General features: G+C 38.3%; 1 protein-coding gene and 1 long non-coding RNA gene across 3 annotated transcripts; one reads left to right on the forward strand and one right to left on the reverse strand.

The window, feature by feature from the left end:
• Positions 1 to 707: 707 nt before the first annotated feature.
• On the forward strand, positions 708 to 6,351 carry LOC308410587 (G2/M phase-specific E3 ubiquitin-protein ligase-like). 2 transcript variants are annotated; one of them, XM_080904008.1, is made up of 12 exons: positions 713 to 1,298; positions 1,487 to 1,993; positions 2,060 to 2,151; positions 2,400 to 2,452; positions 3,662 to 3,701; positions 3,809 to 3,876; positions 4,010 to 4,096; positions 4,177 to 4,490; positions 4,722 to 4,900; positions 5,055 to 5,227; positions 5,382 to 5,596; positions 5,696 to 6,351. In XM_080904008.1, exons 2-12 carry the CDS (start codon positions 1,702 to 1,704, stop codon positions 5,929 to 5,931), a joined length of 1,749 nt encoding a protein of 582 aa, XP_080760134.1. In that variant the 5' UTR covers positions 713 to 1,298; positions 1,487 to 1,701; the 3' UTR covers positions 5,932 to 6,351. The 2 variants fall into 2 exon arrangements, with proteins under 2 accessions (XP_080760135.1, XP_080760134.1); XM_080904009.1 differs by lacking the exons at positions 4,722 to 4,900; positions 5,382 to 5,596; positions 5,696 to 6,351 and having other exon boundaries at positions 708 to 1,298; positions 5,055 to 5,221.
• A 121-nt stretch (positions 6,352 to 6,472) lies between these two features.
• LOC308409849 lies at positions 6,473 to 8,257 on the reverse strand. The gene is made up of 3 exons (XR_013974090.1): positions 8,240 to 8,257; positions 6,873 to 7,091; positions 6,473 to 6,796 (listed from the first exon to the last, which is right to left on the reverse strand). It is a non-coding gene; the product is annotated as an uncharacterized lncRNA (long non-coding RNA).
• Between the last annotated feature and the right edge of the window lie 7,716 nt (positions 8,258 to 15,973).

Below are 15,973 nucleotides of genomic sequence, written 5' to 3' on the forward strand. Positions count from 1 at the left end.
AGCATGTCGGTGATGGGAAATGGGGGGGAGTTCTGTGGCATTTTGTTAAGTTGGTGATTGGCCACAGCGGGAGCTGATTGATTCAATTAAACCAACACCTGCTGTGACATATGAACTCCATTCTAGCTATTCCCAGCCAAATGTTGCGCATGACACACACATGCACACACACACACACACATCCTTATACATCAATATTATTTTGAGAACTTACAATATACAATGTCTCTTTCATTGTTTGCACTGAAATGAATCAAGCTCATACACTCGGGTAATCCTTATAGTTGGTTGTTTTTAACCGACTGCACTGTTTCTTTCAGTTTAATTAGTCTGACAGCACAGACAGAGAAATGTTACCGCTGACAAAATTGAGATTTTTTTTCTTTTTATTGGTGCAATGCAAATGTTAACCTTTTCCAAGCACTTGATTTATTTAATGAAGAAACGTTTCCCCGCTGTACCTACCACAGTCAAATTTCAGCACGTGTCGGCAGCAGGCTGATATTTCTCCCTACTTGCTTATAAAACAGGCAGTAATCATAAAGGATAAAGCCGGTATAATTTTTCTGCATTTTCTTGCTTTTAACAGGAGCTCCTTTCATTCAAATATAATGCTAATATTACATTATTACATGGATGCTAAAAACCCTATAGATTTTAATATTGCAATAACAGTTTATTAAAAAACAACCTATATCTACGGTGGCTGGGAAGTGCAAAGCGCAACAAATTAAAAAACAGCAACAAATTAAAAAACCGCAACAAATTAAAAATCCACAACAAATTAAAAAACCGCAACAAATTAAAAATCCACAACAAATTAAAAAACCGCAACAAATTAAAAATCCACAACAAATTAAAAAACCGCAACAAATTAAAAATCCACAACAAATTAAAAAACCGCAACAAATCAAAAATCCACAACAAATTAAAAAACCGCAACAAATTAAAAATCCACAACAAATTAAAAATCCTTGACGGAAAGGGATTGTCTGAAATACCGGAAGTGGCACAACGATTAGGCTTACTCCATATTTGTAGCTCAGAAAAGTGATTCGGGATGTCAACAAACGTTGAGAAACTCACGCCTCACAGCGCTTCCTTATCACCCTGACGGTGCTTGCTGCACTACATAGAGAACCGGAAAATGTTTTGCCCGTTTTGTGGCGTTAGCTTCAGCCTCTTCACCCCTTTTTGTGCTTCCTGTGGACGGTCTCTGGAGCTTTTGCGGGACACAGACCAGGCTGAAGGATCAAACTCCCCGGGGACATCAAAACAAACAGAAAATTCTGAACAAAGTAATTTTGATATATTACTCACTTTTTGTTCTCTTCAGACAGTCTATGCTATTTCAGTTAAATAGCACGTTTATTTACCATTTTGGCTCCGGTTTCTGTTTCTGTTTCCTTATACTGTATTCTCGTCTACGTTTAGTAATGGAGAGTGCTAACCCCGTTTTGATGTCAAACGTTTTTCATTCAACCAGAACAAACATGTCCGTCATACAAGCAGTTCATGGAGTACAAAAAATCAAAATCCAAAGAGCGTCAGGCCTTCAGCTGTGGAGCAAAATTAAAACTCAAGTTACAGAGTAAACCTGTCAAAGTAAGCCATCACAGGTAACTTTATAAACGAGGATTTGGCAATTATTCTTAAAGTGATCTGGCTTTTATTATTTGTTTGTAGATCAATATCGGATTTATGGTGTCACAACAAACCGACTTAAAACCGCTAAGAGGGAAAACACTGCCCTTATTTATTACCCCCGAAATTACAGCCCCTGACCTCCTGAAGCAGGCTGTAGAAAAAATGAGAACATTCAACAAGGACTTGGTGGAGGGACCATATGTCCTTTTGTATCCTGACTGCACAGAGGTGATAAATGTGCCTGGGACAGAAAGGCCATTCCGATTGGCAGACTACAAAGAGGAAATAGGAAAGAACTACAACAGGATTTCTCTATTCATTTGCCCAGAGAGCCACTTCAAACGAGGTTTGTTAATTTTATATTTTGATGTGTTTACATATACAACAACTAATAATGTGTCTACTTTCTCAGCTCTGATTGCAGAGGATGGTACCTCAGACTCGGACCCTGAGATTGTGATTACATCAAGAAGCACAGCTGAGTTCAACCAGGCAGACACATTGGTGTGTACTTTTTTTCCCTCTCCACCATGCCAGAGGCCTGTGAGTGGCCCTGGCAGAGGTGCATGTCCTCTGAGTGCTCTATTTTTTTTCTCTATAATGATCATAATTCTGTAACATCCATGGGTCTATTATTTTCATTGTGTGATTATATGTTCTTTAAAAAAGTATTTTTTTTAAGTATTGATGAACTATCTAAATGCGATACGAAGTTGGTGAAAGCTTTGAAAAGTGCATGTTTTTCATCTTAGGTTTTCAAACCACAAGACCAGAGTACCCCTAATGGTAAACATGCAGAGAAGGAGTAAGTTATTTAAGAGCTTGTTCTGCTATATATTAGAGTTGGGCAATACAATATATGTCTTTGTTTTATTTCAGGGAATATTGATCACGATATAAACCGCTAGATTTGTACATATTAAATGTGCCGTTGCTCATGGTAAATGGTAAATGGCCTGTATTTGTAAAGCGCTTTATTAGTCCCTAAGGACAAAGCGCTTTACACATCCAGTCATCCACCCATTCACACACACATTCACACACTGGTGATGGCAGCTACATTGTAGCCACAGCCACCGTGGGGCGCACTGACAGAGGCGAGGCTGCCGAACACTGGCGCCACCAGTAGGCAATGGGTGAAGTGTCTAGCCCAAGGGCACAACGACCAAGACTGTCCGATCCGGGGCTCGAACCGGCAACCTTCCGATTACAAGGTGAACTTAAAATTTCACATAAGTAAGATGTGAAATCCTCAGAAGCTTGTTTTGATTTAAATATTTATTTCCTGTCATAAGTTCAGACAGACGGATGTATTAACATATTACATCCGTTTCAGATAACTAAAAAAAGGTACATGTTAAAAACTAAATCAAAAGTCAGGGATAAAGATTTCCAGTTTCAAAAGACAACAAACACCAGATCACTCAATTGCTTGGTCAATTACATTTAAAAACAAAAAAGAATGATTCTAAACATAAATCTTAGTTTACAGTAAGTTTTACAGGAGAACAGACATAAAATTGACAAAGTCTTTGTCAATATCAAATGAATAAGCTAAGAAATAAAAGCAAATTCTCCTAATCTCTCCTTGTATATTTATTTTAATGGTTGGTTTAGATGTAAATGGTGCCCAAACATCTCCACGGGTGGCGCTGCTACTTCACTGTGCTGCAGGTAACAAGTCACCCTAACTGGACATGATGCTGTTCCCAGAGCGATTGGTTGCTGCGCTACTTGATAAGGATTGACTATTCTTATGTCAATGAAAAAAAAGAGTGATTAGAGGAATAAGCAGCATATAAAATGGATGGATGGATAGCTCTATTGCAATAGTGTCATATTTCCTTTGAGAGAAAAGTATACTGCAATACATATTGTTATTTTATTGCCCCGCCCTAATATAAATATTTATTGGTTTCATAGCCTTTTTATAATGTTGGTATCATAAATAATATTGAACTGTATGAGCTTCTTATCTGAACATTTTAATTCCAATACTCTTATTCTGTTTCAGACATGCTCCAGGACCTTCATCTATCATACAGCCATGTCAGGTATTTGGGCAATTTATGTCAGCATGACGTTTTTTGCTATTGCTGAAATAGTACAAAGCTATGTATGTTTATATACAGTATGCAATTTTTGTTCTTTTTTTTTCCAGATTGTAATATCTGATACAGAGGATCTTGATCACCAAAACGAAACGAATCCAGTCATGAGTCCCTATAGGTAAATAAAATTGTGTCTTATATGTAATTTTAAATCTGTAACTACAGTACACGTTTGGGTTTGTGAAATGGGTAAAGATAATTAAAGGGTGAATAGAAGTTATTCTAATGTTGGAATTATAATTTCTCAACAGTAAATATGCAGACCTGTGTGCCCCCTGCATTGAGGACGAGGATGAAGAGCTGGTTGAAGTTGCTTCACCGATTGATGACAGAGCACTGTAAAATATCAAATACTACTTCAAATAACAACACTAAATTGTATAGTCTTGCATTCGGTCTTTCATTTTTGTGATTACAGGGAAGACGTTAACATTAATCTACCTGACATCATTGCAAACTTATCCAGTGCTATTCATCATGGAAGTGTCAGCAGATTCAACATCTCAAGAGCAAATGTCTGGGATGGAGCAGTCAGGGGTTTCAGGCGGTTGTCATACTCTGAAACCAATGACATGCTGGTTAAATTTACTGATGATTCTGGCATTCTAGAAGAAGGACTTGATGCAGGTGGCCCAAAACGAGAGTTTTTGAGTCTGCTAATGAAACACATGAAAGATCGTCCCATTTTTGATGGACCCGAAGGACGTCGATTCCTCGTCTACAATGCAAAGGGTATGCAATGATCAGATGTTTGATAAACTTAATTTAAAGACTTTTTTGGACTTTTAAATCAATTTGTTTTTAATTATTATCAGAAGCAACTCATAATAATTTCTTGGATTATTTCAAAACAGCATTAGTCTGTCTATCTGATCGATCTATCTGACATCGATCGGATCTGATCGATCGGTAGAGAGAGGTGTGTGTGTGAGAGAGTTTATCATTTACTGTATTCATTCACAGCTGTAAGGGAGGATGAATACTACCTAGCAGGAAAGATGATAGCCGTGTCAGTTGTGCATGGTGGTCCAGGGCCCCATTTCCTGTCAGAAGAGCTGGTACATTATCTTGCAGGCCAGACTTCAGTAAAAGCAACAGTTGCCTCAGTCACAGATGACGACATAGGGAAAGCTTTACAAGAGGTGAGGACAGCGCAGGATTTGAATGCAGGATAGAACTACAGCTTCTTCATCTGTATGACATTAAAAAATTCTTTCTTTGTGTAGGGAAAAAACAGGAATGAAAATCAGACACGCAAGCTTACATTGTGTATGTCCATTTTTATGGGTTTTTCAGATCGACAGTGCTGGTTCAGTGGATGTCCTGCGTGACTGTGTCATAAAACACAGTACTATGCTACAGGTGGCTGGTTGTCTAAGGCATGTTTCCACAGTTGAGGAAAAGAAAGACATTGTGTCTGACTATCTCCGGTGGTATATAATTGCTCGAAACTCATCTGTAATTGACAGGTGAGACAGGTGAATTATTGTTATGACAGTGTTGTTCATAATTTCCGACTGAAATATTTTACATTCTCCAAGGTTTCCAAAGTTCACAGTTTGTCCATAGTTTGTGCATGTACTATGAACTGGTAAATGACACAAAGTTCTCCTCATTCTTTAGATTTAAAGAGGGTCTTTCAGCACTTAATTTCCTGAGTGCACTCCAGCAACACCCTACTTTGCTTTCCCCGGTCCTGTGTCACATGGAAAAGAAACTCACAGCCCTTGAACTTGAGAGACTTTTCAAACCTGACTTCAGCCCATCTGGAAGTAACAGGAGACGTCTGGAAAGTCAAACTGTGGGCTACTGGTCAGACTATCTGCTGGACTGTGAAGGTTTATACCAGTATTTCTTTTAGTACTCATTACAAGACAATGTGTTGAATTCACATATACATATATAATTTTTTAATTTTTTTTTAAAATTTTTTGCAGAATCACAAACTGCTGTGTCGTTGGGCGATGTTCTGATGTTTGCAACTGGGCTAACATCACTGCCACCTTCTGGATTAGATCCACTACCAAGCCTACAGTTCCTGGATGACTCTTTATTCCCGATGGCAAATACATGCTTAAACTTATTGAAACTACCAATGATAACTTCATATTCCTTGTTTAAATCCAACATGGATTTTGGAATTCAAAACTCCCCAGGATTTGGATGTTTCTAGAATGTCTGGCCTTGTAGTTCAAACCTGCTGTTGATTTATTCCTCAAGTTTTTAAGTCAAATTTTTTTTTAAATATGTTATGAATAGGAGAAGGTGGGACATACTGGCGGTACAGCACAAATCCATTATAGTTTACCAGGTTTATTGTAGTTTTATTAGATAACCCAGTTACTTACAGCTGCTTCTTCTTGGCATTACATTGTAAATTCTGTAGGTTTTTTGCTACGGGACTTATCCAGAAATCTGTTATGTATTTGAGCATGTTTTTTTTATTCTAAAATGTAGGTACATCTGTTCAAAGGAGATTTAAAATGCAATCGCTAGACTTGATTTGTTCAAAGTTTTGACAGTGCTACTAAAAGTAAAGGCATTTAAAGGTGTACTGTGTTCTACTCTTAAAAGTTGTAATAAACACACAATACAGTGCAAGATGTGATTTTGATTTGATTTATTATTTATATAAATGTTCAGGACTGTATCTCAACTTCCATCAGCTAAACAAGGACCAGAATTATCAAGACATTCAGTAAGAATATGCTTTTACAAACACAAACTTAAACTTTTGGCGTCTTCAGCCAACTCATGTAGCCTAGTTCAAAAAAGCAGCATATGCTATAGGTTTTGGTGAAAACAACAAAAAGCCAGGTTTTTGTTTTTTTTAGAAATTTGCAATTTCTATTAACTTCATGTAAAGTTCAGTGGCAGACTCCCAGCAGACGGGCTTTTGAAAATGATTTTGCTCCATTACAAAATTCAGATACTCCTGTATGTTTGAGTCCCCACATACAACTACTGACAGCCTAGACTCAGGAAAAGCGTCCAGTTCAGATTGTTGAATCAGGAATCCACAGTCTCTGGAGCCGTATCTGTGATCAATGGAAGACAATTGCATTAATATAGGTTTACACATAAAGTAATTATTTGATCATTATTATCCGTTACCTGTGGGGTAGGTAGTACAGTTCATTTGGCACACCTCCTGGACATGAAGCTGTTCTTGAGGGACGAATCCGATGAGTGTTCCACAGCTTCACACATTCATCAAGATCCTTCTGAACAATGACAGTGAAGCAAAATCTCAAAAGGCACTGATGCTCGTGACTTCCATTGAAGTGTCCAGCATCTCGAAGATCCGCAAACAGCTCCAACCAAAACTGAGCCCTAAAAAAATTGTTTAGAGATAGTTTAGTTTGTTTACATGGCATCGTTTCACAACACGTCATCGCATGGCACTTTACAGTTCATTTTAACTGAATCATATATAGACTCCAGTCAGTTTAAATGTTTTCTATCGAAAGGGATTGCATACAGGCAAAACTCTAAAACATTTCAGTAATGTGCAAAAGTTAATTTATTTTAGGAATTCTAATTAAATGTGAAATTAGCGATACTGAGTCATTACATACAAAGTGAGGTATTTCAAGTATTTCTTACAATGTTAATGATTAAGACGTAGAACTTATGAAAAACCCAAATTCAATGTCTCTAACAATTTGTATGTTCTATTTGTTTGGGTCCTTTTTGCATAAATTACTGCCTCCATGCAGCGTGGTATGGATGCTATCAGTCTGTGGATCTGTTGAGGTGTTATGGAAGACCAGGATGCTTCAGTAGCAGCCTTGAGGTCTTAGCCACTACACTATGTTACACCCCTTTCATCCACACTTACATTAGACAAAACTTTCTATTAATGTGCTTTGATAGTCTCTGTGAACATTCAAATTCTTTTAAGGTGTTCTTTATGGAGGGTGTCAATTATGTTTTTTGTCCCACAGCTGTCAGGACAGCAGTCATGTCCATCCTGTGAGTCCTCCTGAATTAGAAAGACCATTTAGAGGCTCAGGAACCCTTTGCAGATGATTTGAATTAATTAGCTCATAGTAGAGTGGCACTTTAAGTCTAAAATATTTAACCTTTTCACAATATTATGGTTTTGAAGTTGGGTTTTTCTTAAGTTCCAAAGCATAATCATCATAATTACTAAATGGGCTAAAAATGTATAGTTTGGCATACAATGAGTATTTAATATCGGTTTTACTTTTTAAGTTGAATTACTGAAATAATAATAATAATAATAATAATAACAACAGTAATAATAATAATGGATTGCATTTATATAGCGCTTTTCGAGGCCCTCAAAGCGCTTTACAATTCCACTGTTCATTCACTCTCACATTCACACACTGGTGGAGGCAGCTACAGTTGTAGCCACAGCTGCCCTGGGGCAGACTGACAATAAATCAACTTTTGCACGACATTCAAATTTGTTACGCCTTTAAATATCAGGCAAAATTAAATGTTATATTTACCTTCCTTTTCGATATATGGTTATTCGTTGATGAACCAAACATGTGACTGGACTCTCCGCTGAAGTGGTCATCATGATGGTGACGTAGTGCGCACTGAACTGCAGCCATAATGCCGTTTTCTGTCCCACAGTCAGTTCTCAGTCTCATCGGTACAACACCAAGGCTCCCAACACATGACAAGTAATAGTAAGCTATAACCACTGGATTATTATTGGTTGGTCCACATTCTAGCCACAAAACCTTGCGTGAAAATCCATCAATGCACCCTGAAATGGCCAAACCGAATGGTTTGAGCTTGTCATAACCATCAGCATGCCACATGTAGTTGGGTCCCAGCGAATGATAGGTTCTCCTAATGAATCTTCTGCGTGTTCTCATCTGGCATCCATGAGGATTAAGCTCCCGGAGTATTTTCATCACATCATCCCTCTTCACTTTAAGATGATGCTTTTGTTTAAGTACCTGCCACATTGTTCGATACCCAAACAATCGCCCAGGTCCTTGAAGCTCCGCTCTGATTGCGTTAATGATCGTTGTTCTGGAGTGAAAATATTTTCTTCGGTAAAGTCCAGCATTATTAAGTTTACTTTTAAGACTCCTTAAACTTATCTTTACACCATGCAAACTTAACATCATGTCCATGATAACACTATATGAGTGACCTTCGTTGAAATATTTAATGCAGTACTGTAGGGTGTCTGATCCTTCAGCCTGGTATGTGTCCCGCAAAAGCTCCAGAGACCGTCCACAGGAAGCACAAAAAGGGGTGAAGAGGCTGAAGCTAACGCCACAAAACGGGCAAAACATTTTCCGGTTCTCTATGTAGTGCAGCAAGCACCGTCAGGGTGATAAGGAAGCGCTGTGAGGCGTGAGTTTCTCAACGTTTGTTGACATCCCGAATCACTTTTCTGAGCTACAAATATGGAGTAAGCCTAATCGTTGTGCCACTTCCGGTATTTCAGACAATCCCTTTCCGTCAAGGATTTTTAATTTGTTGTGGATTTTTAATTTGTTGCGGTTTTTTAATTTGTTGTGGATTTTTGATTTGTTGCGGTTTTTTAATTTGTTGTGGATTTTTGATTTGTTGCGGTTTTTTAATTTGTTGTGGATTTTTAATTTGTTGTGGATTTTTAATTTGTTGCGTTTTTTTAATTTGTTGCGGTTTTTTAATTTGTTGTGGATTTTTGATTTGTTGCGGTTTTTTAATTTGTTGTGGATTTTTGATTTGTTGCGGTTTTTTAATTTGTTGTGGATTTTTGATTTGTTGCGGTTTTTTAATTTGTTGTGGATTTTTGATTTGTTGCGGTTTTTTAATTTGTTGCGGTTTTTTAATTTGTTGTGGATTTTTAATTTGTTGCGGTTTTTTAATTTGTTGCGGTTTTTTAATTTGTTGCTGTTTTTTAATTTGTTGCGGATTTTTAATTTGTTGTGGATTTTTAATTTGTTGCTGTTTTTTAATTTGTTGTGGATTTTTAATTTGTTGCTGTTTTTTAATTTGTTGTGGATTTTTAATTTGTTGCGGTTTTTTAATTTGTTGTGGATTTTTAATTTGTTGCGGTTTTTTAATTTGTTGTGGAGTTTTAATTTGTTGTGGATTTTTAATTTGTTGCGGATTTTAAATTTGTTGCCGTTTTTTAATTTGTTGCGCTTTGCACTTCCCAGCCACCGTATATATCAGACATTAGGGCTTTGTCAAAAGTGGTGAAAGTGTTCTTATCCACTGACGTGGGACTTATTCATTAGCTTGTAATATGTTTGGGCAGCAGTTGAGCTCTGTGGCAGAGTTGGGAATAAGCTATATGAGATAAGAGAAGATTACTTTATGGTCTTTGGTAGGAGAAAATCATCCTGCATTGGGCAACAAAATACACAGCAACAAATATCAAGACAAAAACTCTAATAGGTACACTTTCTTTAAAAAACAGACCTAGAATAAATAATTAATATACAATAATTACCTTGAAGCCTCTTTACTTCTCTGTTGTTCAGTCACAGGCTGAACTCTGTGTCAGACTTTGGCTATGCAGGAAACACTCGATAACAAGATCATTGTTTAACTCTTATAAAGAGATTTGTCGATTAAAAGTGGTAGATTTCAAAATGAGTTAAAATAATACCCTGATAGCACTTGAATGCTAAAAGTATTCCTTGCAATGCACATCTGGACGTCGCTATTTTAAGCCTTAAGTGAAGTGAAGGTGGTACTTCTACCTCTGCAAATAAATTTCGCACACAGGTGAGGACTGCACCAAAGGTCTGAAAATAATGATCACCCTCTCAATATAGACCACATTAGCATCACATTAACCTTTGGGAAGTGTGTGTGTGTGTGTGTGTGTGTGTGTGTGTGTGTGTGTGTGTGTGTGTGTGTGTGTGTGTGTGTGTGTGTGTGTGTGTGTGTGTGTGTGTGTGTGTTCAGAAAGAGAGTTTGAGGAGAAAGGGGTCAAATATTTTTCTCCTCCTCCTCTCTTTACGTCTTCTTCTACACACATACCTTTGTTCCTTTCTCTCCCCTAATATTCCTCTTTTATATATAGGTTGACTGAGTTAAGCCCACAGTAATGGCTGACTTAGGCTTCTCTGATCAGTCATTGTGGAGCTTTGTAGAGAGGAAGCTACGTAAAGTGGATGATGAAGTTTTCAGCAGTCATGCTTTTTGGTGGTGATAATAAACTTTTGGTTCCTGCTGTTCTACATGTGATGCCACCCATGATCCAAATAAACTTTTTTCCTCCTCCTGACCCAGAAGGAAAAAAGGTTGTTTAGTTTTTTTGTTTGTTTGGTTTTTCAAACATTTGTCCCTCAAGTTTTTGCACTCTCTCACAGCCATTTATTACAACTATGATGATTATTGCTTATACTGAAATAATGGTTATTTCTCTCAATGACCCAGTCATGCACTGTAACATTAAACTAGCTCTAATTTTCATGGTAGTTTCATGTTAATGGAGAGAAACCGAATATCAACTAAAAATCCAAAACAAGCACATGACATAAAAGTTCTAAATTGATTTATATGATTTATATGAGTGAAATAAGGATTTGATCCACAAGCAAAGCCTGACTTGGTGGAGAGGAAAGTTTAAGCCTCATCTTAAAATCTCCTGGACCCAAATTGGGAGCCGATTCCAGTGGATCCTCCCACTCTACTGTTGAAAACTCTAGGAACTACAAGTATCCCTATATCCAAATCCCATTGGGATAATATGATCCTTTATAAGTGAGAAGAAGCATTTTTAATTCAATTGTGAATCTAACAGGAAGCCAGTGGGGGAAGAAAAAGCTATCATGGGGGAAATATGATCTCTTGTTCTAGGCTCTGTTAGTGCTCTCACCTCAGTGTTTTGGATCAACTGGAGGCATTTCAGGGAGCTTTTAGAACAGCCTGATGAATAAAAAAGGAATGCTACTGAACAACCTGAGAACAACACCTAGAAACTGTAATAGCTGTGTGTAAAATTGAATATTAATTAAAAGTAGAATATTGTACACTTCTTTAGGAAGGCTGGCATTCAGATGGCTAGATGTTGTTGGTAGGCACCACAGAAGCAACATGTTTTGATGTCTAAATACTGCGTATAATGTAAGAAGCTGTTTCTCTATAGAAAGCAATAGTCAAAAATGTATTGCAATATCAAACCCCTGTGTGTGAAAATTTGAAAAGCACCTTCAAACCCAAATCTGTTTTTTTTTTCTCTTTGTTTTGTACAAAAAACTGAAAAGCTTGATTCTAAATATATCTTTGCTGCCATTTCTTCCTTGGTCTCACTTTTCTCTCCATGAAACATCTAGGGAGTGATTACACCTCCATCTCTCTCTGTCAAACTGAGACTCAAAGTCACACCCTAGTTTCACACACGCACACCTGCACACGCACACACACACACACAGAGGGGGATGCCAGTATGTTTCTGGTGCAGTGAACTGTCCTCGTGTGTCTGACTGACAGCTACCTCACTGTCAGTAAATATGGGATTTATGGAGTACAGTAACTGGCCTCGGGTGCCACATTAGACTATATTAATCCATCACACATTTATATGGCTGCAACTGACAAAAAAAGGCAACGTGTAAAATTCTTTTTGCCCTCTGGCTTTAACTCAATCAATAAAATGTTCCTATTTTTGTGGAAATCGGTTTAAGGTTGATAGTTTGATTTACGGGAAAAAAAAGATTGAACATGAACTTCACACTGCAACAGCTGAACATGGTGTAACTTTGGAAAATCTCATCAGTCAGTAGCAGTAATCACAGTCGCATCAGTTTATCCAACATGGCATGCGATGTGGAGTCTTATCATTTTTTTGTACATTTTTTTTCTTGTGGATTTCACTGTGTAAGTATTTGAAAAATTGCTCATATAATTTTGACTTACTCTTAAAACTGCAATACACTTAGAGATGTACAGTATTTACAGTATTCGTTGAAGCATCTTTACCCTTCCCTATGACCACATTTGTCTCCGCCCATCAGGGACCCTCATGCTGACTTTAACATCGTCACTCTGCTAATGTGTTTGTATTATTCTAATCATAGCTCTGTAGCTAGCCACCAGCCAGCCCAAATTCAATACCCCTACAAATGTTGTTTTTCTATCTTTGTTTATGTCTAAAGTGGTGCTGTCAGCGATAATCTCGTTAAAATGACGTTAATGCCATAACCGCATTAAAGTGGCAAATCTCTGTTAGTGAGTTTTTGCGGCGGTGTGTGTGGGGCTGTACGCCGCTAGCATTAACGAGCTAACCGCGCTAACGCATTCATGCGGTGCAGCCCCATGCACGGGGCGATCCACACATACTCACTAACGGAGATTTACCACATTAATGCGGTTATGGCATTAACGTTATTTTAACGAAATTAATGCTGACAGTCTAAAGTGATAGCAGACCTGAATGTCACCTTTAGAGGGAAACTAGCAGGATAACTTCTTGCTAACTACAAGCACCATTAAACTTCACAAATCCTCTTTTTTTATGGTTGCCTGGGTGTAAAACTTTATTGCAACAGGAGTGCAGCCACACTGAACATTTGATTAGAGATGAAGGAATCTGGGCTATTTTGAACTGTGATACCACTGTGTTTGCTTGAGCGTGGGAACCGAAAAGAGTTTGGACCTTGAAATGGCTAAAAATGTCAGACTTCAGAGGTGGATTGGCCCCACCCACCACCCATACTGGATATGTGAAAGAAAATGGATGGATAATTTTTATACCTTCTTTCATCTTTTAAACAAAGCAATATGCACATGACAATCATAGCAGAATAATAAAGGCTTATTTTATGGATGAAAGTATCAAAGTTCGAGATCCTAATGTTTCAGTTCATGTGTTTTCTGTCCTGTTCTCATAGGTGTATAAAATCAAGTAGCCAGCCATAAAGTAAGCCTTTATGAGAGAATTGGATTTTTACATTTATGAAAGAATGAATTGTTCTAAAGAGCCCATTTAAAAATTCTACTGTAATAGGATGCCAGTGTTGGGACAAGCTAGAAATGTGTTCCCTTCGAGAGATTCCCCGATCGACTGTAAGTGGTAGTATTGCAAAGTGGTAACATATAGCAACTATAACTCAGCCACAAAGTTACAGAGTGTTGAGGTGCGTAAAAGTCGCTAACGCTCTGTTGACTCAGACCTCTGGCATTAACATCAGCACAAACACTGCCCCCCAGGAGCTTCACGGCATGGCTTTCCATGGCCGAGCAGCTCCTGGAGGTGCAATGTGTAGGTGGCCCAGTACTTTGTCCATGTAGTGCATCTTGAATGCTCATGCTGCTATTACATTTAAAAACTGCCTTTCGTTCAAGTGTGTGCGTGCACGTTTGTGTGTGTGTGTCCATCTTCCCTCCTCTCTTCTCCCTCACAGTTTTAAGCCAGTGCTGAGCCACTAATGGAGGACAAGCCTGTTAGAGCAACACGCTACGCTATACTGACAATACTCAAGGCATACACACACACACGCACGCACAGAAAAAAGATATCGCACAAAAATTCCCCAAATACGGAGGACATATAAATGCAGACAGCAACTATTTACTTCTACAAGAGCTGCACACAAATCCGACTACACAGCCTCACATGCATCCCAGCAGAGTACACCACCATGGCAACAGCCTCCAAAGAGTTAATCTATTCAGCGATGCAGCAGTGCGCCCAATTCTGCCTTCATTTGTTTGTCAGTCCTCCTGAAGGTGACGAGAAACCAGCAGAACAGACGTTTCATAGTTTATGTTGTTCGAAAAGCAGCATCATACAGCACAGTTTTATTCTGAGGAACAAAGTTCTTCACACCACAGGAAGATGGGCGCTGTTATAAATGCTGCTGAAGAAATTCATGATGTGTATTGGTAGCAGCAGTGTGCCATGAAAATATACATGTAAGCTTTGAGACACTGTTGCAATCCTTTAACGCACATCACACGTAGACATATATCCTCATTTAATGCAAGTATTAAAAATTGATTTCACACCTTTTTTTTCATTTTTATGTTTTTCCATGTCATGTGTATGTTTCCATGGATACCAGGACAAACATTTACCTTCAGATCATCAATTATTTAGTAAAGGTCATTTTCTAATTTTAACTTGAAATGCCAAATTCAGTATCTGACTTCCACAGTAATGAAAAACTCAGTCATCATTAGACTGACTCATCAATTCATTCTCGCTTTTGTCCTATAAAGTGTCTGTTTACCTCTGTGACAGTCAAACCTAATCAAATATAACTGGTCAATATATGATAGTGGACTATAAACGGAAACCAGGATGTTTACGGCTCTGTTGTCAAACGGTTCTGCATTTTAATATGCGGACATCACCGTATAGCAATTATCATCATCTGGAAAACTGGAACTTTGCTTCAGTTACTTCCATGTACACAGACTAATTCTATGATGGAGACGGAAAGTTTGGATGATGTCTTCCCTCTTTAATGCTTACAGCTCCAGGGAGGAAATGTGGGCTTTCTTTGAGGTGAGAAGCAATAAGTTGCCCCTTCTATTCTTTTCACAAGCCTGGCCAAAATTTATTTCTGCCCATCTGACACTAGTTAGGACCTCAGGGTTTCAGTACACTTTTATCTCTGAGATGTGGGATGCTAGACAGTTAAAAAAAGGGGGGGTAGTGACAGAAGAGGGGGGAGGAGGGGGGAGGCGAGTAGGAGAGAAAGAAGAGAGGATGTGAAAAAGGAAGGAGGGTTTCAGACACAGCAGTGTGTTAACGGGAGCCAAGCATGGCAAATTGGACTGAATTTTCCGCCTGTGTGATTTCAATACACAAACCCAGGCGTACATAACCATGTTTAATAAGCGCTGCACTAATGCATTGTATAATCTTCTCTAAATTAATATGTTAGACACAATTGCCTGGTAATTAATTTCTGTCACAGCATATCCAAATGAGAAGATTTATTCAGATCTGTCAATCATAATCTCCGGGGCCTGAGGCAGATTACTGCCCAGTGCAATGTGCTGTTGCAAGGATGATGATATGGTTATATGTGGTGGTATATGTCCAGTATGTATAAACATCCATTACCGGGGGTTTTAAAGAGCCCGTGAAGTGGGCTGGTCATCAAATGAAGGTCATTGTGGTGACGGGATGAAGGGAAAGGCAGCAGCCTTTTGTTTTATGGCTTCATAAAGAACATAATGTCTCTATGGGCTCCTTAGCCATCCAACATCCACCCACCATTCAGTTTCATGGCTTTTCCTTTCCCACACTTGTGTTTCTTCCTTAT

This window comes from Rhamphochromis sp. 'chilingali', assembly GCF_963969265.1.
Source record: "Rhamphochromis sp. 'chilingali' genome assembly, chromosome: 14".
Classification (NCBI taxonomy): Eukaryota; Metazoa; Chordata; class Actinopteri; order Cichliformes; family Cichlidae; genus Rhamphochromis; species Rhamphochromis sp. 'chilingali'.